Source organism: Scomber japonicus, chromosome 2, assembly GCF_027409825.1.
Source record: "Scomber japonicus isolate fScoJap1 chromosome 2, fScoJap1.pri, whole genome shotgun sequence".
Lineage (NCBI taxonomy): Eukaryota > Metazoa > Chordata > Actinopteri > Scombriformes > Scombridae > Scomber > Scomber japonicus.
Genome location: NC_070579.1, coordinates 15442282 through 15458962, shown reverse-complemented (window position 1 = coordinate 15458962; position 16681 = coordinate 15442282). Strand labels below are relative to the sequence as shown.

Sequence of the window (16681 nt, the reverse complement as noted above, 5' to 3'; positions counted from 1 at the left end):
ATAACTTCACACAGGTGTTTGGTAGTGTCCTCACCAGAGATGGTGTTGAGAAAGATGAGGTACTCAAAGTTGGAAATCTCACGACGTTGCCAGCGCTGGGTCATGTTGGATGCCTTGAATAGCTGCTTTGGTGTGGCCAGAGATATACGTCTACAGGGAGAAACACAGAAAGACAACATTAAAACAACTGTAGTCATCGTTTTCTCTCATTGTAGTCATGCAGTCACCACATAAGAAGAACAGCACTTAGCATGCTAAAGAAAGCCTTAGGCTTTATTAGACTTTTGTAATTCAATTGTTATTTTATGAACAATCTATTGGCCTTACAGTCTTGCTAATTAAGAAGACAAATATGCAGTAAACTTGGTTGGACACACATATTTACATGCATGTGCACACACACATACAGGGCCTTCAGTGTGATGTATGCAGTAGGACAAAAACAAATGACCCCCAATCCAATTAAAACAAAGGAAAATGATGGAATTAATCACTGTCAGCTTGTGATTATAGTCATTAGGCCTCTCAAAAGTGAAAATACGACTTTCCAACTATGAGTGTACCACAAGACCCACTATTTTGTATTTTGTAATCAAGCAATAACGTGCATTGATATAGTGTCTATGTAGGTTTCTGTTTTTTTAATATCTCCTATAGAACAGATTATAATTAAATAGTGTCATTTAGACAGGGGAAAAGACTGATGGTGCTTGATATTGGCAAAATGTTTTAAAAGCAAAAGGATTATATCAAATTATGATAATAATATTAATGGATAATGAAGTGTGGTTGTGTAATTATTGTTGCAGCACCCCGAACATGAAATAATTTGTGCTGTGCTGGCTGTATGAGATAGTGTGTGTGTGCACTGAGCTGCCCTGTGCAGCTGCTCTCAGGTCAACAAGGCAATGTGTCCCTGGCCTACAAACTAGCCTGATTAATGAGCCCAACACAACCACACACACATTCTCTCACCCTATACCTGTGTTTGTGTTACATACACACACTCTCCTACAGCCATACTGACTCATTACTGGATGCACTTTGTTACTCAGACTGATTGCACAGCCATCAGTGTTGTACTACTTACATGTAGTACTTTGTTCTTCTTAGTATTGAGAAAACATTTTTCCTGTAGAATTGAATCTTCCTGTCAAACATATTGCCTCCCAAAATTGTTCACACTTCAAACCACACTGACACTGTTATCTCAGATTTATAAAGACAAAAATTTTACAATATTGAGGATGAAACCTGGCAGCAAACTTTATCCTTGTCGATTTCTGGCCATGTCTTTACATTTAGATTTGTATGGGTTTTCTAAACTGTATTTTAATTCATTAGAAATATTAACTCATAATTATAATTAAAAAAAAGAAAAGAAATCTAATTTACAGAAACCTGCAATCACAATGTTTTACAATTTGAACTATAATTGCTAATTTTGCTCAAGATTTGCATTATTATATTTGTTTTTTTCCCAAAACACTGAGAAAATATTACACCTTTGCCACTATATCAAACACTATATCTCAAATCAAAATGTGTTATAAAAAGCACCATCAGACCTCCTGGGCAATACTTTAACTTTTCTTGATCCCCAAAGGACCTTACATAGGGAACGTACATGCCAGCATTGGGCTTGGCTTTAGCGCTGCCTGGACACAGAGCGTGATGTGAAGGAAGGCAGAGAAGGGGAGGGGAAGTGTGCCCCGCAGGCTTTCAAGCAACTATTTGCTCCACACTGATGGAAATAAATAAATAAACTAGACTATGTTTGTGTGAAGCCAATTAGGCTGCTGAGGTGAGGAGAGAGTGGGCGGGATGGACAAATCAGTGACCAACCTCTTTGTACATTTGGCAGTAAGAAAGGGAGGGAGAAAATCCAGTTTAGGGTATTAGTATGTAAGTAACAACAATGTGAACGCTGTCTAATCCTATTTCACTCCCTCCCTCCCTCCCTCCCTCCTTCCTTTGGTCTTTCCATAATTTCAACATTCGAATGCAAGAGTGATGATGTACGAGCTGTAAACAAGTCTTTAGGGAATTATTAGAATGACCTGACACATATTTGAGTACCTCATAAAAGAGTCATTGTATATGTCTGTGTGTAACACTGTGTGTCTAACCTGGTCTGTGGAAGGCCGAAGTTGGTGCCCACCCCAACACGTGGAAGACTGTGGACCACCTTCTTGACAGCGGCTGCATCTGGGAAGTTGAACATGACGGCTGCTATAGGTGGCACAGAAAAAAAGTCCAGTTATATCAAGAGTTATCATCACATTGCCTTTGAACAAATTTTGATGAACAGGTTTCCAGTACTAATCTGCAATAATAAAGGAACCAAGAAACTTAGTATGCATATGAGTCAGGGTTAAAAATAAAAAGTTTATATATGGGTAATTGTTGGTGCTGTCTTACTTCTGTTTGCCATGAAGATTTCCAGAGCAGTATTTTGCAGTAAGTAGCGCCTGGAAAAGACAGCGCGGATTTCCGTGAACAGCCATTTCCCATGAAGACCTTCTGTGTAGGCTAAAATCTGGAAGACAGAACAGAAAAACAGACCAAAATTAAATTTAAATGAAAATAACAAAAGAGTAAAGGAAGAAATAAAAATAAAAAATAAATAAATTAGGACAGAGAAGGACAGGCAAGACCAGAGAGGAGGGAGGGAGGGGAAGAAGAGTAGTAAAGCTTTGCTAGTTCATTTTTCACACAGTGATGGCACATGGGCCTGAAGAGCACGATTAATGTCTTATATTGATCAGCCTCAATGAAAAAGAGATTCTTTTAGCAAGAAAATGGATACTATTCAGCTGGAGGGAGTGATGGAAATGTTTAGTTCACTAAAAGATAATCCATATTACAGCCCACAGGTGACCAGGAATATTAGGAAATAAATATAACTGTGGTCAGAAAATTACAATACATATAAGCAATGAAAAATATATTGCATTCATGTGACAAAGAAGAGGTTAAGAGTTTGTTTTATGCTCATCATCTGATTAGACATTTTTTTTGTATTTCCATAGAGGTGACTGACACAGGGGTTAAACAACATTATGTGAGCTAGCTCCATATTTAAAAATGCTTCGATGACCTAAGCTTAATCTGTCCCCGTGGAAATTGTGGTTGCTTTCGGAGTAACTTGTTCAGATGGCTGTCACAGTGCCTGACAGACCGAGATGCTTGGCCCTGCCCCTGTGATTCTTACTCCTACTAATCCAGCATTTAGATGTGCTACTATCCTACTTAGCACTGCTTCGTTAACTAGACTTTTGTTTCACCCTTTGCTGTTAGTTTCAAAAGTGCCTGCTGACAGGGGGCGAACAGGGATATAGTAGAAAGGTTTCACAGTTTAAGTTTTCACAGCATGGTTCAGAGACTGCGTTATTAATCATAAATATTCAAATAAGAGCTAGCAAGCTAGGTCTAGTGTTAAGTTAACGGAGCTCATTATAGGCAGGGGACAGCAGAGGGGACCAGCTGAGGCCTTAAGTGGAGGACAGCCTCTCCCTCGCTTTCTCTCTGAGGAATAAGAGCTGCCTGCATCACAGACTCACTTCAAAGTCTCTGGAGTTCAATTAAATGTGGATTTGTGGCTTGGAGAGGCTGGCTGGGGCTGCATCCGCCAGCCCCCAATCTTCCTGAACAGTCACCGTCAGCCTGTAGCCAACCGTATCACGGAGATGGTGCAGCGCTTACAAGAGTAAACAACACAGTTTTTTAGGCAAACCACAATATTTGCAAGATGTTAAAATGACCTTTAGCGAGGATGTTAATTTTGGATATACTGAAAATGATATCTACAAAGATGCAAGTGACACAATACTAGTTAAAAATAATGCTGGACCCATCAGGACAAAAAAAAATAACTCAAAAAAGCGAACACAGAGTAAATGCAGAAGGAAATAGATTGATGGCAAAAGCTAGTATGTTGATTTTTTTTAAGAGTGTAAGACCAATAAAGGAGGTCAGTCATCACAACTTCTTAATTTTACAGAAAGATAAATAGTCCAAATTACCAATTTGAATTAAACGTATTTTATATCTCTAAAATATTTTACAAAAAGGTAGACAGGCTACGTGTTTTGAATTATGGTCATATCATAGGATGATTTCTATTATAAGTCAAATCTTTTAGTTTATAACCTTTTTTATCCATAAAAAGAATGAAACGAGCAAATGAGATGCTCTGTTTAGTCTCATCCCTAACAATGTATTTCCAGTTGAGATGACTGAATTTTGATGACAAACAGGCAGAGAGACCTTATGAGTTTTCAACAGCTCACCAACCTCCTTTAGCATATTAGCACACTGGTATCTAATTCGTACCCCAATCCCGAAGTACAGCCGATTTTGAAATTCTGACCTGATGGTGGCACTAGATGAAAATTTAATGGGTCAAAGTGATTACAATGTCAACTTTTCTGGAAATCCATACAGTAGTTGTTCAGATATTTCAGTCTGGACCAAATTGGTGCACCATCCGACCAACCCCGACCATCCCTAGAGCAATGCTGCTAGCATGGCTAAAAACCTGCTTCTTCCTACAATCTGATCAAAAATTAAACTCCTGTCTTCAGGTGTATGATGAGTGAATGCTTGAAGAGTAACCTCTAACCTCCAAAAGGGTGTGGTTGACACATTTCATCCCCAAGAGCACACTCATAGACCTCGTAACGGATGACAAGAAGATGTCCAGGGCTGAACTGATGAAGTTGCAGTCCCTGATTCCACAGATAGATGTGACAGTAGCGGAGGCAGCCAGATATCATATTTTTACCCAGACCAATGAATCTCCTGGAACGCTGTAAATAGCACTCTATGTTCCCAGCATCATTGTCCCTATTGGCTGCGCCCTTTCCCTTGCAGATGAAAAAGCTGAGTGGGTGACAAGGAGCGTGATAAACTATCCGTGCTGTAATGCTCTAGCTGTTCTGACCATGTCTGGACAAATTACAGTGGTGTGGAGGTTATTGTCCAAGCTGGAGTTATGGGTGCACTGGCTTCCTCTGTGATAGATAGCAATGGTGGAGGTGGATCAGTCAGGTTTAAAGAGATGGTAATGCTACACAGAAGCAGAAAATATATTTAAGCCACCACAGTTATATTTAACATTCACACAGTCTGTTTAAAAATTATAAAAATAAAGAAGAAATGATGAGGGGTGTGAAGATTCCATTAAGGGAAACATCAAATGGTTGAGGAGCTTATATGTCAACATGATTGGTTGAGTATAAAGCACAATTTTATTGATGTTTCATTTCAAGTGGAACAATATCCATGGATTCAGGTCTGGTGCGTCCGGAGATCAATTTCAAAGCGTCACGCGAGAGGACACAGCCTAACAGAAAACAAAGGAACTGGTCTTGATTGCAATGCTTTCTCTCTGTCTCTCCCTCTCCATCTCCCTCCTCTTTCAACCTGTTTGTGCGCCAGGCTGCTGCTGCTCATTTCTGAAGCACTGTCATTTGTCTTTGTCAGATGCCCAAAAGACTGCGGAATGAAGAGGGACACATGAAGAGGGGCTGGGTAACTGTGGCTGCATGTGTGTAACCACACACACACACACACACACACACACACACACACACACACACACACACACAAAAACTGTCACCACTGAATCTCACAGAGAGTCCTTGCCAGTGAGCCCACTCCATCACCCTTTCCTTCCCAAAATGCAGTCCCTTTTTACCAACCACTGTCTCTTTAGCAACACGGGTAAAGTCTAGCAGAATAACATGGTGACATGGATGAAATCTAATTGAAACTGCACTAAATCAAGGGAAAGTTAGGGGAGCAACAGACTATCAGCAGTGTGGTTCAAGATAGATGAGGCTCTCAACTGCCTCAGCTGTCGGGGCAGGCTGAGTGTGTGTGTTTTTGGGCTGATAAGACCCTTGACTTGAAGACAGAAACCAATACCAATTACCAATAAAGTACTGATTTTTTTGCCAAAAAATGTGAAAAAAGTCCAATTACAACACCAGTTGTGCCGTTTATGTAAAAATAAATATTTAAAACTGCACATAGACCCCTGTGAGATAAGTGATATATGCATATTTGCCTATTCAGTTTAATGTGCTGTGCATCCTTGAAGGAAAATGAGGTGATTGAAGTTCAATTTGTTGCCTGTTATTAAGTATTTCCGCATGGCTGCCTCAGTTAAAGGATAATGGATGAGGGATTTATTATTACCTTTTGGTCAAATGAAGTGGTGTGGGAGATAAGGTGATGAAATTAATGAGCGGGAGGAAGAGTGGTGATCCATCAACATCAAAATGGAGACGAGGGACAAGCAGTATTGGGAGAACTTGATAGAATTCATCAAAAAAAAAACCTGTGGACTTGTCAGCATACAGTTGCTTATTGCTTTCCATTCCCCAAACACTGTTTAGGTCCTCATAAACCCCCACACTCATTCACATTGTCACAAAATGATTTTTACACATAAACAATGGACTGAGGCTGCATATTTCTTGGGACTTCTAGAAAATAAATTCACAATTCTGATTTTAAGAGTCACAAATGCAGAGTAAACCTATTGCATTGCAAAGAGTTACATCATAGCCGTGTTTTTTTGCAACTCTTCCTCACTTGGTTGACCACTGGATCTACGATAACCGCAGTTTCAGTGGACCACGACACCAACAGTTCTTTTACTGCAGCAGCAAATGAGAAAGAAAGCACAGACAAACACAAGCTGACATTTAAGAACTTTTTGACATTCATCTAGTGCATCCACAAAAGTATGATAGTTCATCAGTCCTGTAATGCCACTTTCTACTCTCTTCTGGTTCATACCCACCACCATCATCCAACCCCCCCCGCCCCCCCCCCCAACCCAATCCTCTGTTCCACACTGGCAAACTAGGCCTTGTCACCAGCCATCAGTAAATGAGTTCATCAGACTAACGAGCAAGCATCGAGCCCCGACACACTAACAAGGGTCTGTTGGCTGCCTGTGCCTCTGGACCAATCAGGACCCTCATCACCGTTGACACAAAGCCTCCCCGAGCCCTCTGGAGCCAATTAAGACAGATTTTCCTTTTGAAATTGAGTGATAGCCAGAAAAAAATTATGTGAAGGAGAAGGAATAAGTGAAAGTATTATAGTTACTAGAAAGAGAGAGAAAGGTGAATTGACACATTCTATGCATAACAATACCTTGAAGAGGTATGCATTTAATAGAGAGCCAGGGCAGGTAGAATGTGTATGGGTGGAGGGTAGGGGTTGTGAGGCTTTGTTGGGGGTTCAGTAGATTATTCATTCATGAGGAAAACAATGTTCCCTCACCGTAAAACGTTGAAATCATATGACTTTAAGACAGTGCAGCCACATGACTCTACTTTCACACTCCAGCGATTATCCTGTAACCTTTGTGGCACCGCAGGAGTATGCTTTAACCAACTGGCCACGTCACCATCATTGTCTAGTCATGTGATCCATGACTGTTGAACTATGGGTGTAGTGCAGCTACACATATAGAAAAAGGTATAAAAGTGAAGTACTTAACAGTTGATAAATCAACAGTCTGCTTACCAAACCCGAAGAAACCTAAGATAAATTTAACAAGTCCAAAGCTGTTCATTATCAGGCAGAGAGAATATAGAGAATACAGTTTATATAAGAGTAAGAACTTAGACAATGCTTGTATTGGATGCATTATCAACAGGTTTCAGTATAAGTAGTCAAGACCATTTGTGTCCACCAATGATTGATAGACACAATTGTTCTGCCATCATGTAACTGATTCAAGATGTAATCACTGGTCACACATAAAGGTCCATTTGCCTCGAGGGAAGTAAAACAAACTACAAGGTCAAAAAAAATAAACACAACTAAGAATCTGCGCTGGAGTGTGAGAGATTTAAAGAAAAATAAACAAGCCCAGCTTGCAGAGCGAATGTAAGGTTATGAAGCCTAAAGGCTCAAAGCATTCAGCCCCAAACGTCACCCGGTGAGAGTTTGCACTGCCTAAAGAAAGTCCCCTTTTGAAAGGATCTTTGGGGCCACTTAGTCTGAATTTAGCCTAATAAGGATTAAACCCTTTCTGGCCCTTTTCACTGTTTGCTAACAGGTTAGCCTTTTCTTCTTTCCTTTCCTTGGCTGCTTAGCCTTTTTGAAGTAGGAACAATAAAAAGGTCTTGTGTGGATTTAGGAAAAAGCTGCTGTGGTCTCAGGGTTAATTGGTAGAGAAGTGAAGACTTCAATGCGTTAACTCATTAAACATTCAGCCTTTGGGCATAAGCTATGAGGCCACAGCCTCTGACATATAATAAGATAGCAAAGTGGTAAACACTAATTGTGGCAGTATATGGAATTCATAAGTCTTGACCTCACTAAAAAAATAAATAAATAAATAAAAAGTAACTACCCTTTTCAACAAACAACTGTTATTTTTTTGGCAAATGACTCAGAGATAGCATCAGGAAGGCTCCTCTCTCTGCCTTTAATAATATACAAGATCAGCACTTCCTTTTTATCCCCATCACAGCTTAGATTTAGGCCACAAAGGGCAGAGTTGGTGACTCAAAGGTGACAGGGAACAAAAGATGGATAAGGCTTCATAAGTGAGGGGAAGAGGGGTGTGAAATGAATCAGACATCCACAAACTGGGTCCACACACTTTGCTATCTTTACCTGCTATCTCTGCATTACTGTACTTCATATTGAAAGTTTAATTCATCATTGCTTCATCCTACCTTAAAAACTGATTCTACTTTGACTTTGGACTATGATAAAGAAATGTTATGGTATAGATTAAAACAGTGCACTTTAAATTAGCTTAATTTGTTACTCTTGAATTGAGAAACAATACTACAACCAAAAAAAAGCCATAAAAACAAGATCAGCTTTGTATTACGAAATATTGCATATAAAATACTGACTTGTGACACCAGTAACTAGATATAAGACCTTCATCATATCGCTGGGCACCTGTTGTGATGAGAATGAAAGAGCTCACACGTGTTCCCTGATATGTCCAGCTCATCAGTAAACACGTGCACATCAAGAAAAGGACCAAAAAAAACTTTGCTTTTCACAGATATTCAGAAAATCAAGGAGACAGCCCAGAGCCACCACTGAAGCACCAAAGCTGTTAAAGACTCGGTGCTATTGGCCCTCCATACCTCTATAAGCTGCCATGGCAAACATCAGACAGGTTAAGATCGCTGACCGGCTCCTATCGCATTCTCCCCGCTTTCCTTCAATCTCCCATTTTGCCATTTAGTGATGGATAGGCTTTTTTGGGGTTGGTGCAAAGCTTCGCTGGAGTAAATTCTTTTCTAATCCGACTATTGTCACCAGCTTAAGTGGGTGTGGGGTGAAAAGTACACCCCGCTCAGGGAATTCGAGGTTTGTTGTCCGAAGGGGGGTTAAACGAAAGAAGAGGGAGATAATAACACTTGGATAAAAGAAAGGGTACGGAGACTTTTGAGAATTTGACGGTGACTCAATTGCTGCTACAGGTTTATCAGTAAGAAGAAACCATTTTGAGTCACAACTAATAGAGTGAGCTGGTAAAGATCTTTTATACTTTGTATGCAGATAAATTATGATGTAATTAAAATACAAATGAAGAGCAACAATATTCGCTTAGATGCACTTAATGTAAATGTCTTTCCACACACTATCTGGTTGAAGAGGTAATCCTTTGTCTTAAAAATAGTAAAACAATCATGGCTAGACATTATAGCATTTTATTACTTAATGTAAATTTAACTTGGACTAAGCATTGCACTTTATGATACAGAGTGGGTTTGATTGTGATTGCTGGTGTGAAACTAATTTTACTTGAGCAATTAAACAAATGAAAATAAAAATCTATTGTGCAGGAAAAATATAATGTTTTTCTTATTGAGATTTTATGCTAACAAGATGGATAAGTAGTAGTTTAGAGAAGTCACTACAACCCAAACTTTTTCATCCTTTGATTTGGTTACATAATTTAAGATAATCTGTGTATTAGAATTGTTTTTGTATTTTTATTTGACAGTCCTCCCACTACAGTGAAGGCATAAAGCTCTGTTGTGCTGATGTCTGCTATAAATGAGTCTTGGATGAGTAAGTAATCTGCAATATGTCCCTATGGATGTGCCATTTCAACCAGACTGGATGGGTCATTAACCATAATGGCAATGGAGGCACCAGAATTCAGCAATGTAGCATTCTGCTCTGAGATGTCTTTACACAGAGTACAGATCAATGCTATCAGCGTACCTTATGACAACCAATGCAGCTGGTTAGAATTACTCTTGATTTCTTTTAGGAATTAACAGCTATAATGAATATTATGTCCCAGGTGAGTCATTCTGACATTGTATTTATGAGGCATTCTATGATTAGAAATCCAGATGAAGGGAAGCTCAACAACATTAATACGTACTCAAATTCAATGACATATGGATCTAGTTTTATCATCTCAAATGCAGCACAGACCTTTCTGACAAAACAAGAGCACATTTACAATTCAATTTCCCGATATGCTGGGTTACACATCGATCTTTCAATCGCCTGGTGTCTGTCTGACCTCAGCTGAATAACAGAGGCTTGTGTGAACAGCAGGTACACAGGTGCTGATTGTAATATCAGTAGCCTACCAGGCAGACTGGCATCCATAAACAGGCCTATCCATCAGGCTGGCGTGTTGCCTTTGACACGTGTGTCAGCGGCAGACGAAGGGAATAAATGATGGAGAGAGAGGATCAATCAAAAGAAGGGAGGGGAGGCACCTGCCCCCTGACTGGCCCAGTCAAGCCCAGAGATGGAACATGATGGAGGGGCTAGGCTCAGGTGCAAAGAGGGGGTGGCACCTCCTTGTCGGGAGGCGCTTGGTTAAGTGTTCTCCAGGTCTCGGCCACAGTGGTCTGTACTTGTGTTAAGGTCTAAAGTCAGGTCACAACGTGGCTAGAGGGAAGTCAAACATGTTTATTGGTGAAAAGAGAATGGGGTAGTTGTGGTTTTGTGGTGTGTGTGTGTGTGTGTGTGTGTGCGTGTGTGAGAGCGAAGAGCAGTTGGAGGGGAGACATTAGTCATCATTAGGTGGCGAGATGACACTGTGTTTAATGGTTCTTTACGTGATTACGAATGTGGCAATTGTCTTTCCCTGATCTGTCCTACCTGGTTATCACTCGCTGCAGAGATTCATCAACTGGCTTTGCGGGAGTCTTAGTGGTTTATCCTCAAGGGTAAAGAAATATTGAAAAATCTCTGAACTTGAATTGTCTCAAGAATAGATAGAGAGATGTTAAAGCAAGATTTTACAGCTTTGAACTAAATGCTAGAGTTAGCATGCTAAGAAGCAAGCCCACTGTTTATCTCCTTAACGGTCTTTAATCTGGCATGTTAGCACACTGCAGTAACATTTTCTCAGAGAACTAAACCTACATTACAGCTGAGGTTGATGGGAATGTCATTTGTTTTGAAGGTATTTGGTCGTATTACACTAATTAAAATTTTTACCTGATAATCAAAGTCATTATAATTCATCCTGTGGGGACTATGAATGTATATATCAACTTTCACAGCAATCTATCAAAGAGTTGTCAAGACATTTTACTCATTAGGGTTCATCGTCTGGGAATCATGAGTGTCTGTAAAAAAAACAACAACATTACAGCAATCCGTCCAATAGATTTTGAGATATTTCAGTCTGGACCAAAGTGGTGACCCACCAATCAACCAACTGACAGACTGACATTGCCATCCCTTCCTTTTTAGCCACCCACGCTATTAGGATGGCTGAAAATAAAAGAGAACTGTCCTGACTTATGCCCATATTAGGTCGATGATCTCATAGTTTGACAGCTGGCCAAAATCAAGAGGAAGCCTGACAAATATGAGTACATCAAATATGGATTATAAGCAAAAGGAGGAACCAGTATCTAAGAGTAACTCTCAATCTTTGAAGGTCATCATTAATATGACTTCGTCCGTCACTCTTTAACACTCAACATCTGGCCATGGGACCGCTGACCTCATGCCTACAGAATGAGTTCATGATCACTGATATAACCTCACTAAAACTACTGAGCGAAATATGAGGGCTTATATCACAACCGTTGATGTAGTTTGAGACTTAAAAGGTGGAGCACATATGTGTTTTGTGTGAGGGATACAGAGAGATAAAGGACAGTAGTAAAGGTAACAAGACTTTACTGGTCTACTGGAGAACAGAAAAACACTTCAGGAAGCATTAAACCTTTGTCTGGCCTTATCTCCTCTAATTGTCTTAAATCATTCCTAATTGTCTGCACATGTCTTTATGTTGAGCAGTTCCCAAAGCCTGGTCAGTGACTTCACATAACCACTGAGACAAAACGAGGGAGCAGTATGATAATAATTTGGTTTCCTGATGACTGGATGAGCCAAAGTGGACCGCAAGGACATGATGTTTGGGATTAAACTGATTCTGGATGTTGGAGATTCAAAGATGGGAAAATCCAAGAGGAAAACATGATGGCTGCGATAATAACAAGTCTGTCTATGGTAAGGAAACATTTCATAGAGGGGAAAATCCAAGAGGCAAACATGATGGCTGTGATAATAACAAGTCCGTCTATGGTAAGGAAACATTTCATGTCTTCAAGGTGATATAATTACTGTACCTGGAAAGCAGAAATGGCCAGACAGTGAAGGAGTGAAGCAAAGAAGGGAAAGAAAGAGAAAGAAGGTCATCCCAACCCATCACTCTGCTAGTTGTTGTCGGGTGTGGCTGAGCGATTTATTGACCATCTCAGAATGCACTCTGTCATGCGCTCTGGTGGGATGGCATGAAGGAGAGACGGAGGGAGGGATGGAAGGAGGCCAATATGAATGAGTGAGAGTGAGGAGATCCGTTTCCTTAGGCTCATTGATAATGACATACCTGCTCAGGCTGTCCGTTAGCCCTATAGCACAAACTACTTAGGCTCTAACTGGAAAATCAATAGGCTCCTCTCTCGGAGACCTCTTGCTGCCATGGCTCTTTGTGATTGGCAGCTGCAGCCGAAGGTCGTCCCTGGCGACCATGAGTTTGGTGGAGCAAGCAGGGAGGGGGGAGAGTGGTTTGTGGTCCCAGCAGTTTGACACTTTGGGGAGAGCTTAACGATATGGGACTGGTGGCTACATAACACTGGGGTGATTTTTCTTGACTGAGTGACCATCCATTCAGCCACTCTAGCTAACCCCAGGTTGCCGGTGACACCCCACTAATTAGAGTTACCAATGTCTCTTCTCAATGGGGATTTTAACATTGTATAGTCCCAGGATGGACACTGACCTTTAGAAAAAATTTACTGGTGCATTTTTCAAAAATACTTTTCGGAAACATGTTGTGGGTGTCAACAGAATCTCAACAAAGTTCAGATATAGCAGCCGATATGAGGCAAAAACATCATGCCATTTAAATTGAGGTGCATTGATTTCTGATGTTATATATTTACAGAGGCTTTCAACAGTAAAAGTGATATAATGAGTGTAACTTGTACTGTCATTATAATCATTCAACTATGAGTACGTATTGTTTTTCAAATAGTAATTAGGGGGCTGATGCTTGCAACACAATCCAGATTCAGGTCAGCAAGATTTATTCAGACTGAGTAAAATTTACATCTTTTGGCTTCCAAAGGAGATCATGACAGAAAAACTTTGGGACTGGCCACTACATACTAACAATATAAAGTATCTGTTATGTATTGATGTGTATAGTGCACTGTTTTTGTAGTTTCTATACAAGCAATTGACATACTTTATCTTTTACTGACAGCAAATTATACACAAAGTTCTTAGGCAACCTCAATCTGCAACTTCAGCAGTTTATGACAATTTCAATCTAAAACGTTTCATGAAGAGCCAGAACAAATGTTTCACTGAATACTCATTTTCTAATTTCATTGTTCAAACTGTTGCTGAAAATGTTGCACCACCCTCTACATTTCTATCACTTTTTTCTGCTCTAGTTAGCTTTTTCTTTTTTTATAGTGTTTGGTTGTTTGCAAGACCACAGTGTCCATTCAAACCACAATCAGATTTATGTGCTTGCAAAAGTTTTAAGTTAACATTTGCCATTTTGCAAGTGTGAACATACTGCATACTCAAAACAACAGCTAGTATTAGTCAGCAGTTTGCTATCAGGACACAGGACTAAACATTTGGATTGCAATACAGATCTAAGGGAGGGTTGAAAATATCCTCCAATCAGGGTTTTGCTGATATTTCCTTTAACCAATGGGCTAGAAGTAGAGCATTTTCACTTCCTCATTCATGCAATATTAGTAGTCTGCAGGAGTGGCTCAGCAACAATAACTCCACATGCAATATTGATGGCTTGTGTCTAAACACAGAGAGGGTGCTGCTTAAGTATACACACACAGGCAAACGCACTCGCACATCTGCTCCGTGACTTCATCAGTTCTGCTATCTGCCAAGCAGATGCAGAGGCCTGCCAGGCAATTAGTTGCCTGCGATGATTTTCTTTGAGCCCTCTGTGGAGGGAGCAGCTGGGTCCATCCGGGTTTGGAAGACAGCGACAAAATGTGTGAACAAGAGTATCAAAAATTACTATCTCTGTACACATGTGAGGATGTCGGTCGGTGGATGTCTTATCACTCACTTGGAAGTACAAAGCATACTAACTGGTGCAGACAACTGTTGCACAATCTGTTGCAAAACAAACCAGTCTTTCCTGTTGTTTTCTTCAAATATCTCCACTTTTATAGCTTTCCAGGAAATGGTGACATTTAAAGAATGATAGCCATAATATTAACTTGACATTTTAGTACATATCATTCTTAGGTAAACCTGATTAAAATATGTTTCATAGAAAAATTAGAAGTCGTTCTTCAAATTGTTAACTGTTATAAAAACAGTGTACCGCAGTAGCCAGCCGAAGAGTAGAAGAAGAATAAAGCTGAGACAGTAAGAAAGAGAGACAGAGCAAGGAGAGAAGAAGATAAAAAATGAGAGGCAGTAAGGTTACTCATCAGCTGGCAGAGATTTGCACATGCAGGCATGGAGACTGTTTTGTGCTCATGAGGGGGATCACTGTGGCGTCGTCACACAGGCTCAGATCAAAGAGCCCCTTGACAAGCCCCTGATCTTTTCTCCAGTCAATATAAAGCAGGGGGAAACTCTTAGGAACCACAGATAATTCTAGATGTTTTCAGAAGATAAAGGGCACACAGGAGTAGCAAGAATAGACAAATGAATACGAGACAATCACTTGGCCTTTGTCATTATGTTTATACATACCTTTAGTAAGGCGCTGGAAAGAGTGGGAAAAAAAGAAATAGTAGATTCGGCAAAGCTAAAAGTATCAAATGCTCGGCTCCCAAAGTTGTTCCCAGCTGTGCCAGAAGTGTGCTAACCCTATGTTTGTTTCCAGCTTAAGACTGTGATGCGCAGTGAGGCACATATGTACACAGAGAAATGTACATACACACAAGGCTCATATTATGACAAATGACTGACCTTTCCAACCTTATCAACTGCCAAACTATAAGGTTTTCATGAATTCAATCCACTGTGTCCATTCCATTTCACATCGTAATACAAATTAACACAATTGCTTAGGAAAATGTGGTTTGATAAGTGGAACAGAGCAGATTCATAAAGTCCTTATAAAACCTCCAGTTTGTGTCGCGATATATTTCATTAAGCTACAGTTAGCATGTCCTTCATAATATTTGGACACTTGCTCCCCAAGTAGTGTCGATTAATCTCTCTGGAGCCGTGTGCTTGATAATAAACAGTCATCCAGAAATCAAACACCCAGACATTTTTTTTCATGTGTTTCTTTTTTTCTAAATTCTAAAGCCACATTAGGAAAACTATCGCTCCACTTGAATGCGATGCTGAGAGAGGGAATCTCAGTTTAGCATTTCTTTGAAACTTCTCAATAAATGCAGCTACAGTTGACTTGTCACAGTTTCTGTGTATACTCTAGTAGTTCTAGGAAGAATATTCAAATAGTGTTCCTTTAGCAGCTTAGTGCCAGTCTGTTCATTATGTATATCAAAATCATATGCCATGATTGAATGTTTTTTTTCTTTGTGGGGACAAATGAGTTTTGACATCAAATTTCTCCGCTGAGACTGAAGTTGATTTAACTGTTCTAACTGTACACACTATTCACCAATGAGTCATTCAATTAAAATACAAATATCTTGTTTTTAGGACAACTAATTGCCTTTAACCTATAGACAAAACAGATACACTGTCTGGGATCCAAAGTGAAGCAAAACTTGTGCTTATCAACTTTCCACTTATTGAATGTGGGATGTTTTTCATGAGCTCAAACATCCAAATATGCTCATCCTCTACAAATTTAATCATGAGTTATCTCCCACTCCCTTAGGCTACATCACCACTTCTTGAAAAATCTCCATGATAAAGTCCAGATGATGTGGCAACTATAAAGTTGGACTAATTAATATTCGCCTTTTCTGACATGTTTGTGGTTTATTTTTGAAACTTTTGCATAGCTGGCTACTTCCTATCAGTAAAAGGTTACAGGAAATCACTGCTGAACCAGTTATCTGCTTTATGTTAAATCATTTTTCTTACAGTGTCATCAAAGTTTATGTGATCATAGATATTTTTATACTTTTGCACAAAAAATCTTAATATTTTTGGGGATTTAGTAATGTAGGTGATATGTTGCATTAAGACAGGCTGAAGAGAAAATAAACCG

At 39.8% G+C, this 16681-nt stretch overlaps 1 protein-coding gene across 3 annotated transcripts in view; it reads right to left on the bottom strand.

The window, feature by feature from the left end:
* The window catches only part of lrba (LPS responsive beige-like anchor protein), a 185863-nt gene that overhangs the window by 51907 nt on the left and 117275 nt on the right, over positions 1-16681 (bottom strand). For all 3 annotated transcript variants that reach the window (XM_053331271.1, XM_053331256.1, XM_053331264.1), the window contains 3 exons: positions 2422-2539; positions 2130-2232; positions 35-150 (listed from right to left, as the gene is read on the bottom strand). In XM_053331271.1, coding sequence (XP_053187246.1) covers positions 35-150; positions 2130-2232; positions 2422-2539 — 337 coding nt within the window. The remainder of the gene's footprint in view (positions 1-34; positions 151-2129; positions 2233-2421; positions 2540-16681) is intronic.